The sequence below is a fragment of the Mus caroli genome, unplaced genomic scaffold (genome assembly GCF_978045245.1).
Source record: "Mus caroli unplaced genomic scaffold, Mus_caroli_1 scaffold_9, whole genome shotgun sequence".
Taxonomy (NCBI): domain Eukaryota; kingdom Metazoa; phylum Chordata; class Mammalia; order Rodentia; family Muridae; genus Mus; species Mus caroli.
In genome coordinates, this window is record NW_028227264.1 from 105,456,862 (window position 1) to 105,472,952 (window position 16,091).

Below are 16,091 nucleotides of genomic sequence, written 5' to 3' on the forward strand. Positions count from 1 at the left end.
AACGGACAGACATACATCAATGAGCCACGTCCTATGTCTAAGGACCTAAAAAGCGAATGTAGACATCACAACCACACATACCAACTCTCTGTCTTGTATCTACTCGGAGGGCTGTGAGCAACTGCTCAGAAGGAGTACACAGTCCCAAGTTTTGCACAGAATAGTGTTTTGCAGTTCGAGCAAAGGCTTCCACACTCAACAGCTTCTGAGAAGTTTCACAAAATATTTTGGGGAGCTCAGCGAAACCTAAAGAAATGGACATAAGAGATTAGCAACAGTTGTGTTTGAGATCTTTCAAACAGCAAATGAACAGCTAGGATTTTACAGCAACTTACAATGTTTTAACTTTCAATCTCTACAACATTTCCAACAGTTCCTTTGCATTTGCTATTTAAACTCTCAGCCTCCACAAAACCTGGTTTTTAGCATTTTCTCCAATCATGTCTTTAAAGATCAAATTAAAATGTGGTCTTTGAGCTTTCCAGGAGCAACAACAGCAGAAGTCTTAAGTCTAAAGAGTAACATATTTAATTTATGAACTGCCTTTCGTTCCTACAACCGTGCATGTTAAGGTGCCAGTCTTTACCACACCGTTGTTCCTTATTCCTGTTAAATAGTATTGCACAATTGTATTCTTTTATACTGATGTCATGGGACATTAATTTGTTTCTAAAGTTTTTTTCTTTCTTTTCATTCTAATTTATACATAGCAGTTCATAAATCTTTAGTGAATAAAACAGTTAATTCGTTTAAAAAGTATTTTTAAAAACTAAATCAAAGTGTAACAAACTAAAAGCAAGCTTACAAAACCAACAAATCCAGGGTTGAACAGCAAGTGTGAAGTATTGAAGTATGCATGGCATCCTCTCTGGGGAAGCACACACTCCAGAGAACTCTTTGATTCTACCCAAGCCAAACGAACACCATAATCCATATGCCATGAATCCTGTCCACTAAAGTCCACAGAGACACAAAGGAAACTGCTGCTCTCTGATAAAACTTGGAAATAATGTACATGATAGCTTCAAATTCTAAATAAAAACTATATGCTTCTGCATATACATGCTTTCTTTGTAAAACTAGTATCTCTTAATTTGGTGTTATAATGTGTGCTATATTTATTATTAAAAAATAGCAGAGATGTGCAACTTCAACTTTGAATCAACTAAATAGAAAATAAAACCACAAAGTTACTGTGGTGAATTTATTTAATATAGATTCTGGGACATTTTACAAGCTGAATTTACTGATGTAGCCAAAAGTAATTAAATCTACATCAAAATATTTAGATATGATACCGGGGGAGAAACTCAGTCAACTATTAAGTAAGACTTTCAGGTTTAAGAGCAGTCTCAACATCGGCAGGGTCCAGGGGACCAGTTTCTTAAAGTGTGATAGAATACAAATATTAAATGGCAGTGAGCAGAGGGGCCGTTATAATCGTCAGTTATTGGGCAATGTTGCCAACAGAAAGAAATGTGATGTTTCTGTTGGAAAAGTCAATGTTTGAATCAACTTAGCTATCCTACTGAAAATTCTTGAAAAGATTCCAATTTGACTTTGACCTAAATGCTATTAATTTGCTTTTAATTACAGACACCCCCAAATTTGGGATATTGGATGCCTAAGTTAAAGTGTTTTCAACAAGTTAATTTTTTAAAGGGGTATATATATTCTGAGTCAATCTTATATCTTTAGAGTTAAAACCAGTTTACTCAGTCCAGAGTTCCACAATTAGAAATTATTTTGATCATGTAAGTACAGCTGAGGTAATTTTCTTTTCTTCTTTTGAGAGACTCAGTTTGCCACTTTTAGAGAGTCACAGAGAACAAGAAAGGAGAAAGATCTTTCCTTTCTTCTGAGTCCCACATGTGTGTCTTGCTGACTGGGTGTCTATATAATCAGTTTGTGATTAGCAGCTAGGAGCAGAGAAGCTGCAGTGTAGTAGACTAGACTAGCCTTAGCTACTTCTTAGTTGGGTGCAAATATTCCTCCCCACAGGGAAGGATGCTTGCTGCCTGCTTGCTACACCTGCACACTCCATAGCTTGACTGTTTTGCTTACAGCGCCCTCTAGTGGAAGTTCCTAATCCTTACTTCAGTGTCAGCTTCTATTGTTTTCTTTGTGCAACCATTATTATCTCTATCCCAGAGCTATAAGGCAGTATGTGAAACAGATTAACTGAGAGCCAATGAGCGGGCTCAGTGGGTAAAGGCGCTTGTGCACATTCTGACAACTGAAGGCTATCGTCAGGTCCCATGTGGTGGAAGGCCAGAACTGACTCCTGCACCTGTTCTCTGACCTCCACAGATTCACAAAGGTATGCTATGTTGGCATCCATACTAACAGGTCATGCATACACCACACACACACAACAATAAATAAAAATAAGATTTAAAGACAATAACAACTTAGGAAATAAGATGGAAAAGAGGCAGGAGAGGATGTTTTAAAAACATGATACCAAGATACCTCCAACCTACTTTTACTATTTCTACCAGATACGGCTGTATATAGGAAACCAAAAGTCAAACACACAGACCATAGAATCTTTGAGGAAAAATGCACAAAGCTTTAAAACTAGAGATAAAAATCAATGAACGTATATTCATAATCAAGTAAGATTTCAAAACTACTTACCTGTTATCATATGTGAGTGTCCCAAAAGACTCTGAGGAGGACGAGCTCTGCAGATCTCACAACAACGCACTACCCCATTGCTAAGATGTGCTGAATGCTTAATACCACATGCCAGGCATGGTTAAACATTTTACCTGTCATCTGAGCAAGTTAATTGTTGCTCTTATGTCATTTGCAGTGGAAAAAACTAAGACTTGACAAGATGGTAACGGATTCAAATGTGCACACACCATCAGGGCAAATAAACCTTGGCAGTCTGACTTCACACTCTGCTCCTAATCCCCATGTTCCAGAGCCTGCCACAGCAGCGGGCAAAGTAACAGCGGGCATTATAAGGGACCTGACTATCAGAATCCGGTCTGGCAACTTCTCTGGTCGAGATCAGCCTATAGCGCTATGGTAAGATATCACACACTTGCTTATTTTTGTAGCCATTTTCTTTACTCTTCTTAACATTTCCTTCTCCACTAGAAGTGATCTTGGTTCCAGAAATTAAAATGTAATTTGGACATAAGAGATGATTGATGTCTCTGAAAGGACAGTAAAATACTCGTGTAAGATTTTCTGTGGTATCTACTAGAAACAAGGAATGACTACTGTTCCATGTTCAGTTGTAAAGCAAAAGTATTTTGCACACAGTATGAATGAACGGATGATGGATGGATGCATGCATGCATGAACGACAGCATATTTCAATGCACTTACTATTGTAGCATCATCAACTACGGAACTCTCCTAAGACTCCGTAGTGGTTGTAATCACTGAGGCCACTACGAGGACTTCAATAGCAGCACTGAGCCTGTTAGGGAAGCATAAAAGCTCGTTTCAGCCTGAATGTTGACAATGTTAGTGTGAGACAAGAGTGATTTAGATCACAGAACACAGTATAAGATACAAATATGTACTAGTTACAGACATAACTGTGCTATACGGGTTGGGGAAAATCATTATTCACACAGCCAATGGACCAGAATTTTAGGAAGATGCTGACAAGAGTATCTTCCTGATAATTATCTTCACAGTGATATAAAAATATCTTGTATTTATTTCTATAAATATCCTTATTCCTGACATATCTTTCTTTCTCTTTTCCAACCTCTTGTGTTGATTAATAGCATTTCATTTACTGTTAAAGTTAAGAAGTCTTTTCATCTTTCACAGTGTGTGTGCCTTCCATTCTTGTCTAGCTAGCAACCTAGCCTGATGTAAATTGCCTTTCATTTGAAAATCCCTCCCCATCGCTGCTGCTATGGGTCAAACCCCTTAGTTCCAGCACTGCCCCCAAAGCCTCATGGTCGTGTCCCTTTGGATAAAAAAAGCACAATGCTGCGCCCCCCCCCCCCCCATGGTGGAAGAGTTGAACGTGCTTTTTCTGAAAAGGAAACTTTTATCCTATGAAAATTAAATAAAAGTTTTAAGGTTCTGGCTTCTTCAATAATTGACTGCAAGATTTAATTGTTAATTGTTTAATAGCCAAAAGTTAAGTTTGTCTTTCTAAATTTGGAAAATGGGTTGTGTTAAATTCTACAAACTTTGCAAATATCCATCATACTGTAATGTACAAAGAGAACAAATATAATACATATTGCTGCTTTTAGTATTAACCAATTATATGATCTAATTATGTGCTAGGATTTATCCTTTTTCTTTTTTTTTTGGTCTAAACAACTCTAGCTTAATTTATAGTTTCATATAAAATGAAAATAAATTATTTAAACATGCAAACCATGCTTTTGGATGAAATAGTACATATTAAGAAGGACTGACACGCAGATCCTTACTATACCAATATTAACACCATAATGATGCACAAATACAGTCAATCATTCTTTAAGCATCTTCACAATGAACTATATTACATTTAAAAATGAAATTAAATATAAAACTAGAATTAATCATAATAATTAAATTTAAAATTTCTTTACATAGCTTAATTTTTTTTCAGAAATAAACTATACAATGTGACAAATGTAGAAATGTATTTGCTAAATAAAATAATAGATAAAAAGCAAAGTAATTTAGGGGTGCATACTATTGTCAAGTTGTAGTCATGGACACTAAAATGGCACGAAGACCCTCAAATATAGATAAAGAACAGGGGTGGGGAAAAAGGTCAGGGGTAAAATGCTTACCACATAATCACAAGGACCACAATCTGGATCCTCTACCCTCCTAAGAAGGACAGATGAATACAGGAGCCGCCCTGTCCTAGGGGACTTCCTACTGAGATGGGGAAAGACCGTATTTGAGGAAGAAAGGGTTTATGTCCCAGTCAGTCCAACACTAAGGGAAATCAAGACAAGAACTCGAGCGGTCAAATCCCTGGAGGTAGGAATTGAAGCAGAAGCCATGGAGAAATACTGCTTCCTGGCTTTCTCTTCCTGGCTCTGTCAGCTTGCTTTTTTATACACCAAGGACCACCTCCTGCCCAAGGGTAGCACTGCCCACAGTGAGCTGGGCCCTCCCACAATATTCTCGAAGACAGAAAACTTCCTCCAGACTTGTCTGCAGGCCAGTCTGGTTGATGACAGGGCCTTCTCAATCACGGTTTTTCTCTTCCCAAATAACTGCAGCTTCTATCAGGCTGACAGAACTACCCAACCCACTGGCTATAATTGCAGCTTGTGGGAGAGAGAAGCAGGGAATCCTTAGAAGAGCAGACTAGCCAGACTAGCCAAAATGGCAAGCTCCGGGTTCAATGGGAAATCCTGTAAGCCATACGACAGGCGTGGAGAGCAATCAAGGAAGACACTGAACATCAATATCAGGTCATAACATACACGTACACCCACATGCATGTGTGTCCCTCACAAGAACATACATATTCGTATGTACACACACCACACAAGCACATCAACATGTGGAAGAAAGGTGTTTTAGTGAAGAACAGCTTGACTGTGGGGCAAACAGTAAGAATTTTATTGTACAGAATTTGAGAGAATAGCTCGAAAGCAATGTAACAACTGAGATACATACATGTTTTATGTTGTAAGAGTAAAAAAATGGCAGTTGATGGTTGCTGGCAGATGAGGACACATTTTCCTCAGGGGTACACCCTGACAAGTTGCTCATGCTCCAGTAAATAATGCTACATGCATACTCATACAAGCAATTCTAATTAAACACAGGGGGACGCACGCACAGGCATGAATGCATGCACACACACACACACAAAGACATTAAAGTTGGAAGGAGGCTAGTTAGGAAGAAGAAAGCATATACATGCACAAAATTTTCAAAATAATAAAAATGCCCTTTATATGTTAAAAAGGATTTAAAATGTTGACAACTTATTTGAGACACACAAACAACTAGATATGAGAAAACAAAAGCTGCATCTCATATATGTATCACATTATACACACACACATATATACACACACATCACATTCTCATGTATATACATCCCACCAAGTACACATACATATATATCACATCACATACATGTGCATATACAACATATCACATATACATGCATATACATCACATCACATACATATACATATATATCATACCACATACATGTGCATATACACCAAACGTATCCTCTGGTCGATGCCTAACACAAAGGATTTTCTTGTATTCATCTAGAAAGAGTAAAAAATTAATTCTTAAACTGCTATAAATGAGAGAAATGAGAACAAATCCCAGTTAGAAGGAATGCTTAAATTTGCATCCTTTTGTACAATTGCTGAGGTCTGTGATCTCCCCTGCTGGGATGTAACATTTGTTTAACCTCTTCCACTGCTGGATTTCCTCACAAGTGTAGAAAGAGCTTGTGGTAGATTGAACAGGAAGGGCGTCATAGATCATGTCTTCGCCTGGACATTGGCGAAGGGAGTGGCATTACTAGACTTGACTCTGTTGAAGTAGTTGGGACTTGGTTGCTGGAGGTTGTGTCACTCGTGGGTGGACTCTGAGGTCTCAGCAGCTCAACCGAGGCAGAGTCTCTTCACGCAGCCTGAGGATCAAGATGTAGGCCCTCAGTGCTGGAAAGATGGCTCAGCGGTTAGAGCTCTTCCACAAGTTCTGAGTTCAATTCCCAGTCCCCACATGGTGACTCACAAGCATCTATAATGGGGTCCAAGCCCTCTTCTGGTGTGTCTGAAGACAGCTACAGTGTAATCACAAAAAGAAAAAAAAATCTCAAAGAAAAAAGAAAAGATGTAAGGCCCTTACTTAGCTCCTTCTCCAGCCATGTCTGCCTGCATTGCACCATGCTGTCTCTTCACAGAACTAGATGACAAAATCCGAAAGAAGGCTTCCAATAAGTCAGCTCACACAACAGCTGGGAATTCATAAGATTGGGAGTGTCATACTCAAAAAGTTATCACGTCCAGAGATATTTCAAAGGTCAATAATCCAGTCTAGTCTGAATTAGTATTCAGACTTTTGCACATACACACACACACACACACACACACACACACACACTCACACACATGAACGCACACATCAAAACAAATATTAGTCTTCACTCTTAGCCTAAGGAAACAAAGAAGTGGTATTACTGACCTACTCATTACACTTTACGTCTGGCCAATATCTATTAAAAATCTACAATGACCAGGCATTGTTCTAAAGTGATGGACAAAATATTCTTATGGGAATACTGCTTATGGGAAGAGACAAGAAAAAAACTAAGGAAGGATGGCATTAGGACTATTAAGTACTGATTCTTACTGGGTAATTGTTTGCTAAACAAGTCAACAGACTTGAGCGTGGGCATGGAAAGGCCATCCTATGCAGTCAGATGATGCCAAACTGAGCGTCTAATCTTCCACTAAAGCCCTCATCCCTGGAAAATTAATTCAAGCTGCAAACTCACAAATCAGAAATTAAAGAATCCAATTTGCAATATAAAGATGACGAGAAAAAAGGTCCTAGAAGGTAGGCAAAATCCTTGCCTTATAAGCCTTGGGGCCTGTGTATCCACATTAAGAGCCAGGCATGGTGGTAAAGACTTGTAATTCTATTATTGGGGATCGGGGGAGGGGCAGAATTCATCAGGTGCTAAAGCTTACTGGCCAGCCAGCCTAGCCTACTTGGTCAGCTCCTGTCTCAAAACACAAGGTGCAGAGCTCCTGAGAAATAATCCTGGAAGCTGACTTCTGGCCTTTCACCTGAGGACAGGCAGGTACGTGCACGTGTGCGCGTGTGTGTGTGCACACACGCACACACAGAGGAAACAGGAAAAAAAATTAAGCACCTAGCAAAAGAAACTGCAGAACATACCATAGGCACCAATGAATCAAGCTATTAGTATATGTAAGGTAATAATAGCCCATCAGGTAGAGACAAAGTTAAACAAAGTTTTGCTCTGCACTTAAAAGTTGTTTTCTTGTATTTTCTTCGTTTTTTTTTTTCTTGTTGGCCAACAAAAGTCACATTTTTCAACAAATATTTTATAGAGGACTTAATGTATGCCAAATAGTTTCCCACACATTGGAATCCTGGTTAAGGCAAATATGGTTCCTGCTTTCTACAAGTTTATGTACCAAGTTATCAACGCAGAATACTATGGGAGCAAACTGAAAGGGTGTCTAACTTTCCAACCACCAAGAACGACTGCCAAGAACCAATGTGTCTTAAGTTCTATCATTATAACACCCACCATGGCCCCTACCTCCGCCCCCGTGGCACTTTGCATTTACAGGCTGCTTCAGTTGATTAAGTAAGTTCACTAACGCTGACAACATCTGGAACGCCTGGAAGCAAAGCACAAGCAATTCCAGTAGCTGCTACTGTTCCTCTGTCTATTTCCAGAAGCAGAAACTTGGTAGAATCTAAGTTTCTTGCGGGTATGAAAGTCCAGAGCCTAGAAAATACCAGGGTGCGTAAATGATATTGAAAATACAGTTTTCTTCTTTTTTCTTTTTCTTTCTAGACAGGGTTTCTCTGTGTATCCCTGGCTGTCCTGGAACTCACTGTGTAGACCAGGCTGGCCTCGAACTCAGAAATCCGCCTGCCTCTGCCTCCCAAGTGCTGGGATCAAAAGCCTGTTTCCAAATAAACTAGCGAGCACTCAAAACTTTCACTATCACCATTCACTCCACGATACACTCTTCCTTGTACCGAGTAGGAATTGGCTCTTATGGGTCCCCCAAGTCCACTTCTACTTTGTATTGGTCATCACACAGCCTTTAGATGTTTTCAAAACTAAATTGTTGAATCAATCAGTGAAGGAACGCCTCTTCCCCGGGTTGACTACTTTAAATTGTGGAACTCTACCAACACCCAGATTAGAACCCAGAGGGGACCCCGCCTGTTCCCATCCATCCTCGCTATTAGGCTCCCTCCAATTCATCTCCTAGGTAACAGCATCCTTCAAGTCCCTGCCACTTCCGCCGAGTTCCACCAGGGGGCGCGCTGACAGCTCCCGCCCCGCCCGCCCCGCCAGTCACCTGATCCCGCCTCTGCCTCCCGCGGCTCGGCCTGCATCGCCGACTCCCTCAGCGCCGCCAGCACGCTCTCAGGGGGCAGGTCGACCAGCTCCTGCCAGACCGACTTGGTGTAGAAGTCCACCGTGTGCGCGCTGGAAATGGCCAGGGCGCCCCTGAGGAATCTCAGCAAGCCCTGTAACTTGTCGTGCAGCGTGGCCAGGTCCGGGGTCCTGGGCAGAGGGCAGGCCGCCGCCATGACGCTCATCCTCCGGGGCTGCAGGTGGCGCCAACATGGCCGCGCGACCCCTCTCTTCCCCGCCGGAAGCGGCCCAGGCTGCGGCAGTCGAGCTCCGAGCACGCGCCGGGTTGGGCGATTGATTGCTTCCGCCTCGTGACGTGTTAGGTCGGCGTCCACTGGCGTTCCAGGAACTCCCCCGTGGAGCAAGATGGCGCCTTCGCGGCCGTCTTCGAGGTGGCGGACCGGAGGATTTGCGGCGCGTGGGGAAGGGACCCCTCAGATCAGATTCGGAAACCAGAATGGGAAACGCAGGACTTGGCGGCCGAACCCCCAGCAAGCCTTCCGGGGGAGCGTGCGCGAGGGTAAGGAGGGACAGCCGTGGAGGAGCGCTCGGGCCCGCCGAAGTCGAGGGAGTAGGATGGGATCCGGCTTGAGATCCGGGAAGCCGTTCCTAAGCTCGCCAAGCCCGAGAGCTTCTCAGTCCTTTGACTGAGAACCGGACAGTGCGGTCAGCTTCATTGATTTAACGCAGATCTCAGGTCTAAGCAAAGACACGGGGCGTCTAGAGGTGCGCTTGGCCAAGAAGCATCCAGACATACTTGCATCTCTATTACAGCAAGTATGTAATATAGATACAATATTACATTAAAATACACTGCCCCCAAAGCTTTGATAACCAAAAGACACCACAGTAGCCCTCCAGTCTCATACTGCTGCCTTCCTTAGATTCGATTCGATGTCTTGTCTTTGAAGGCCTCTCATTGCATGTCAGATGGTTAAGTGGTTTTTGTTCGTTCTAAGAATAATCGACAGGTGTTCATAAAGTTGTACAGTACCCCCCCCTTTTGTTTTGTGTTGTGTTTTGGAAAATAAGTGATTAGTAAGTTTCTCCAAGGGAAAAATACTAGACTACTCTACTTTATTTATTGTTTACTGAAGACCCAAGTGAGATTGTATGTGGATTAAAGAAAATGTAATTTGTGGATATGAGTCTAAATTCAAGCTGAGCAGTAAAGTTTAGTTTACTGTACTTAGAAGTTTTTACGTGGTGTCTGACAACTCGCTGTTATCCTTATATTTAGGTAAAGGGCCAGCTTGCTCTTCAGTGTATCATTAAATGGTTGCCTAACCTTATCTTTAAAGCAAAGCCAAATAATTCTCTCATTTGAATATAAAGTAAAAGAAAAAATTATTTAGTTTTCATTTTCTGTTAAAGTAATTGTAACTGAAATCCTTCAATGTTAGGACAAGGTTTTGCATTTCGGAGAAAACTGAAGATCCAGCAAAATTACAGGAAATTGCTGTGGAAGGTGAAGAAGGCACCAGGGTCACAGGAGTCCCAGTTCACAGATCATTACCCAGAGCACCTGAAACACCTCTATCTGGCCGAAGAGGAAAGACTCAGAAAACAGCAAAGAAAGGCTGGCCGGGCTTTGTCAGAAGAACAGGTTGACCAGCCTTTGCCTGAAGAGGAGGGCAGCACTGAGCAGACTTCCTCTGAAGAACAGCCAGGTGTTCACCAGCCTCAGCCAGAAGAGCTGAACACAGGAAAGTAAGCACTCCCTTCTTCAGAAATTCTTCACTTTAAATGTAAAGAATGTTTTACTGACAACACAGAGAAAATTGTGTAAGAATCAGGATTTTTCTTAGCACTTTTTTCAAGTCATGTAACAGTATTTCATGGAGTCTCCCCACTTAGTGTTAAATGACTGAAATTGGCTAGTTGAACAGAGATGTCGAAAATAGGAAATGAGAATTAAGAGATCTGAGTTTTGAATTGCAGCCTCTCAAGAACATGAAATATAATTGGACCGTAATTAAGCTCAGTATTAATGTGCGCATATTAATTTGGGGTGGGGGACTATGTTTGATGTTGTAGATCTGGAAGCCAAACATTTAGGAACCTGAGTCCAGACAATTCCCAGTCCCAGACCAGCATGGGGCAACATAACCAGATACTAGAAAAACAATGCAGATGTGTAGCCATTGCCACTTTGGCTTATAAAGCCAGACTTTCCATATTGGTATACCAGTGTTCACTGTGATAGGAAGGATAGTATAAAATGATTTGAGAGCCACGGTGGACACCATCTTTTATAGCCTCAACCTGGATCATTTTCTCAGTCAATGATGTCCCTAAAGCATTACATTTCATGACATCATGTTCATTTATATCAAGTATTCTAAAACATGCTTGGTGTTTGGTAACTTTATGACTGCTAACTGCTGTTGTCTGTATTTTAATTTACATTTTCTGTAAAGAGTCCAGAAAATAGGTTGCAGTTAATGAAAACCAAGCAAGGGATGGTTTTATATGCCTGTAATCTTCTCAGAAGGCTGGAGCAGGAAGATTGCTGGTCATTCAAAGCTAGCTTGTAGTTCATAGTAAGATGCCATCCTATAAAACAACAAAAATATTTAACACATGGACTTCTTCCTGAATGATTGCTGGCTTACCCCTGATAATCCCTGCACTGAAGAGGCTTAACACAGGAGGACCCAATAGTTAGAGGCTAAGCTGAGGTAGATGGTGAGTTTCAGACCAGCTTACACTACTTTACCTTAAAACAAAACCCTGTTTACCCCTTGATTTTATTAAAGGTAGTTTATAAGACTGTTACTACATACAATTCAAGCAAAACTGCCTTAACATGTGCACAGCAAGGCATCACTTCAGATCTTAACTTTTTTTTTTTTAACCAAAATGTTGTCTTTCAAAGCTAGGGCAAGGATTGCATGCACAAGTCATATGCAGAATCAAGCCAGGTCAAATCCCATCATGGACTTTGGAGAGAGTTACAAAGTCCCATATGGAGCTTAGGAGAGTTTGGCAATTGATGGCTGGGGAGGCGGAGTCTGCCACATCAGACAACCCATGCCCCAGTAGGTGGCTCCACCCCCATGCATGTGCACATGTTGGTATCAGGAAGCAGACTCAGCTTAATAAAAGTACAAAAGATGCACATGAAGCTAGGAGGGGGAAGTGCAGAGAAGAAAGGGATGGGGAAGGAATTGGGGAAGAAGAAATGGTGGGTAGGTTTGACCAATAATACTTGTAGGGATATATATAATTCTCAATTTAAAAACAAAATTGAGCATTATTTGTGTTGCAAATAAGAAGAAAGTATGTAGTAGGGATAAAGGAAGAAATGAGGGTTGGTGGTATTTTGTTTTTGGTAGATTCTTCTGTCAGGAAATAGTAGATGAGACAGGTCAATCCTTGGAGCTCATTGGCTAGCCCCCTGGTTTGTGGAGAGCCCTTGTTTCAAATTGGTGGTGAGCAGTCCCTTAGTCTCCAGACATGTCATACACTATGCCCAAACCTACAGGAACACTCATGTGCATGAGAATTAGAAGTGAAGAATGACATTATCTCACACTGACATTTTCAGAAGTAAATAAGGAAGCAAAAAGCCTATTGAATATTTGGGGCTTGGGAGATCAGGACTGTCTTGGTAAGGGCAGTTTGGAATGGTGGAGCAGAAATCGTGTGTCAGAGAGTCAGGAGTGAGTGGGAAGTCATGACTAGTTTATTCATGCAGACATTTACTCTGGTAGTGGGAGGCATGCGTTTATTTGTAACTGGGAAGCTACCAAGTCAGGTGACAGGTGACACTAGCGACTGCCCTTTCCAGTGCAGAGCACAGCAAACAAAGGCTGTGTCTGCGAGGGATGACTCGTGCTAAGAGGAGGAGGCAGACACAAGGTGACCAAAGCAGTCATATACAAGCTCTCTTGTATTCAGTACTGGACGCTCTATCTGCTCTAACAGCTTATTATCCATTCTTACTGCACTTGTTAAATATCTCTCCCCAAAATCTCTATTTACCGTCCTTTAACCTGTAGTCGTGACTATACTATAGCTTCAATGTCTTATTTGGGCATTTTCCTTTTGTTGTTGCTGTAGGTGGTATTGGTAATTCTTTTCATGCTTTCTTCAATTTGTATTAGTAAAGTTTTGTAGATACTGAATCTGACACAGTAGCATAATTTTGGCTAAATCATTTTTGAATGGTTTAACTTACCTATCTTAATCTATCTTGCAAGTTCTGTGACTTTTCCAAAGAAAAAGAAAAAGAAAACTTCAAACCAGAAGGCACAAGAAGAGTATGAACGAGTACAAGCGAAGCGTGCTGCTAAGAAATTCGTAAGTCCTACTTAGTGATTCTGTAGCCTTGTTTTTCTTTCTCTGCCATGTGTGCAAGCTGTGCTTCTTAGGATTGCTACATAATGTTATCTGTACTTATTTTATGCTTTACTCAGTAGACTTGTAGAATTGTACAATATTTGAAGTCTTTGACTGGCTCAGAGAATCTTACTAGGTCAATGATAAGATTAAAAAAAAAAGCAAGTAAAAAAAATGTTGTTGGTCAGTTAATAATAGCAGCATCTGTGATAATGTTTCTCAAACTATGGCCTAGGAACTGGGTTCTTTAGCAAGTTCCTTGAAATAATTTTATGTGCTATAAATTTGAGTTCTGGGGACCTAATTAAGACAATGAATAATTTTCAGACTTTGTTAAGGCAGGGCGTCAATATGTAGCTCTGGCTGGCCTGACTCAGAGACCCACCTGCCTCTGCCTTGTCAGTCCTGGGATTAAACACGTGCTTCACCACGTCCAGCTTCTTAACCCTGTGTGTGTTTAAAATAAATGTGTGGTTAACTGATGTTAAGTAATGTGAAGTAGCATCCTGAGCAGTTGAGAATCTGTTTATAAAACCAAGCTCTGCCACAGAGTGGTCCCCAGCAAGGCACTTCCTTATCACTGGGCTTACTCCTTGGATGTAAGACCAACAAAGTAAACTCTGTATGTGCTATAGTTTCACAAATTGTATGTAAGATTCCTTGCTAATTATAATTACTTGTAGTTACGAGTCAGTGTAAGTCTGATGTTTGTCTAGTATATCATTTTGAGGCTCCCTGGACCACAGATGAAGAACACACTTAGTACAGTGCAGCATCTTTTCAGCTGTTACATTGAAGCTAGTAAGAATGTTAGAGTGCTTGTTAATGCTGGATCTTCAGAGCTGCTATCATTTTGAATTATAGTCGTCTATACTTAGACTTGAATTTTGATCATAGCAAGTGAAATGAGCATCATCGTCCTTAAATGGTGAGACACATTGTCTAGCAGAGTGTTTTGCACTTAAGTAGTAGGTGGGTAGTCAGCATTTTCTAGGTTAAATCTGTGAATTAGTTAACAACAACAACAACAATATACAAGTACGGTTTACTGGAAGTGAACTTTTATTGTTACCAGGTTATTAGCAGTTAACCACTAGCCCATTTTTTTTTTTCCGATAAAAATTTAGAAGGTAATTCATTAGTGGATTTAAACAATGGAATTGTTAAGTATTTGACGTCTCAGTGAAGTTGTTAAACACTTGGTTTCTCTTTTACTTACATACAAGTGCATAAAGTGCTGCCCTGACTCTGTTATTCTCTGCTATTCCTTATATCATTATGGTATTAAAGCAGAGAGGACAACTACGCCAATTCTGCTCTTGTACAGTGTAAGAGACAGATTATCAAGGCTCACAGAGTGTCAGCAATTTCAGAGCAATTCTGACCTGTATTTCCTGTTTGTGACTAATGACATCATGTGTGTTTATGATCGCAGGAATTTGAAATGAGAAAGCAAGAGAGAGAAGAGGCTCAAAGGCTCTACAAAAAGAAAAAAATGGAAGCTTTCAAAATACTGAGCAAAAAGACTAAAAAGGGCCAGCCTAACCTGAATCTACAGATGGAGTATCTTCTGCAGAAAATACAAGAAAACAGTTAAAGCGGACACTTTGTCTCTAAGGACTGAATCCTGACTGACTGTTGCATCCTTTTGTACGTGTATGGGAACCTCCTAATGATGAACTCAATTTGTTGGCATCAAGTGGATTGTTAAATTATTTTTTGTTTTTGTGAGAGAAAATTTTCTATGTATATTCTCCACCACCTCCCCCCCCCCCCAAAAAAAAGACATTATCCTGAAGATCTTTAAAAACTTCAGTGGAATTTAAATGAAATATACTGCTTTGAAATAGGCCTGAGCTCACAGTGAGATATTTTCAGTGAAGTGAACATGTTTCACTTGGTTACTAGAAATTAAACTTAGGTCCTTGCACTAGCCTGGCAGCTGTACTAACATTAACTACATTGTCGCCCCTGGGAGTTTTGAGATAAAGTTTCAGCTTATATATTTGCTCTGAAACTTGTGCTGTTGCCTCCGCCAGGAAGACTGGGAGTTCAGATCCAACACCACCAGCCCTGATTATTTAGTGTTTTCATTCATTTTAATTAAGGAAAGGAGTGACTCCTTTGCAGTTTTTATTTATTAATTTCTAGTATATAATACAGGAAAGCAGGTTTTCTAGGCTACCTGAAAGTACACTAAAAGAGTTTGTATTTCCACAATAACGTAGACCTAATAAAGAGATTTTATTTATGAATGGAGTGTAATAGAAGCATTTTCCTAGTAATCAAGCTCTCCAGATGCTTCAGAGGGCCCTACACGTTGAAAAGGATTGTCACCATAAATAGTTAGAGAACCTTCCTGCCTTCGGATGCAACAGAACAGGAATGCCTTGGCCTTGTAAGCGAAAAGACTGCATAATAATGGTTGTAAAGCTGCGTGCTTTATAAACAATAGCAAATACATTCTAAAACCGTCTTAAAGGTTTTAGGAAAGCTTCACATATTACAGCTTTCATCCTGTGTTTAAAAGTTCAGTAACATGCTGAGGAAATACAAAACTTGATCTCTGCACAGAAAAATAATGCTTAGAAGTATGTGATGTGCTACTGCACCTGAACAGCCAAGAAAGCCACAATCTGATTAA

At 40.6% G+C, this 16,091-nt stretch overlaps 2 protein-coding genes across 4 annotated transcripts in view; one reads left to right on the plus strand and one right to left on the minus strand.

The window, feature by feature from the left end:
- The window catches only part of Mettl25 (methyltransferase like 25), a 74,534-nt gene extending 65,192 nt beyond the window's left edge, over nucleotides 1–9,342 (minus strand). Inside the window, exons 1-3 of one of the 3 annotated variants that reach the window (XM_029482671.2) lie at nucleotides 3,346–3,364; nucleotides 2,641–3,170; nucleotides 82–246 (exon numbers count right to left, since the gene is read on the minus strand). In XM_029482671.2, the coding sequence (XP_029338531.1) occupies nucleotides 82–246; nucleotides 2,641–2,650 (175 nt within the window). In that variant the 5' untranslated portion in view covers nucleotides 2,651–3,170; nucleotides 3,346–3,364. Of the gene's footprint in view, nucleotides 1–81; nucleotides 247–2,640; nucleotides 3,171–3,345; nucleotides 3,365–9,044 lie in introns of those variants that run through there. The other 2 variants (XM_021173972.3, XM_029482672.2) reach the window with 2 other exon arrangements.
- Ccdc59 (coiled-coil domain containing 59) lies at nucleotides 9,339–15,702 on the plus strand. Its single transcript, XM_021173973.3, has 4 exons — nucleotides 9,339–9,623; nucleotides 10,507–10,813; nucleotides 13,309–13,408; nucleotides 14,883–15,702. The coding sequence occupies exons 1-4, from the start codon at nucleotides 9,470–9,472 to the stop codon at nucleotides 15,042–15,044; spliced, it is 723 nt and encodes a 240-aa protein (XP_021029632.1). The 5' UTR covers nucleotides 9,339–9,469; the 3' UTR covers nucleotides 15,045–15,702.
- The last annotated feature ends 389 nt before the right edge of the window (nucleotides 15,703–16,091 follow it).

Bases quoted from the DNA above. Each gene is read 5' to 3' on its own strand.
- Ccdc59 (XM_021173973.3), top strand. From the start codon at position 9,470: ATGGCGCCTTCGCGGCCGTCTTCGAGGTGGCGGACCGGAGGATTTGCG. The intron at 9,624-10,506 runs GTAAGGAGGGAC...CTTCAATGTTAG, and splicing joins CCGGGGGAGCGTGCGCGAGG to GACAAGGTTTTGCATTTCGG. The intron at 10,814-13,308 runs GTAAGCACTCCC...CTATCTTGCAAG, and splicing joins GAAGAGCTGAACACAGGAAA to TTCTGTGACTTTTCCAAAGA.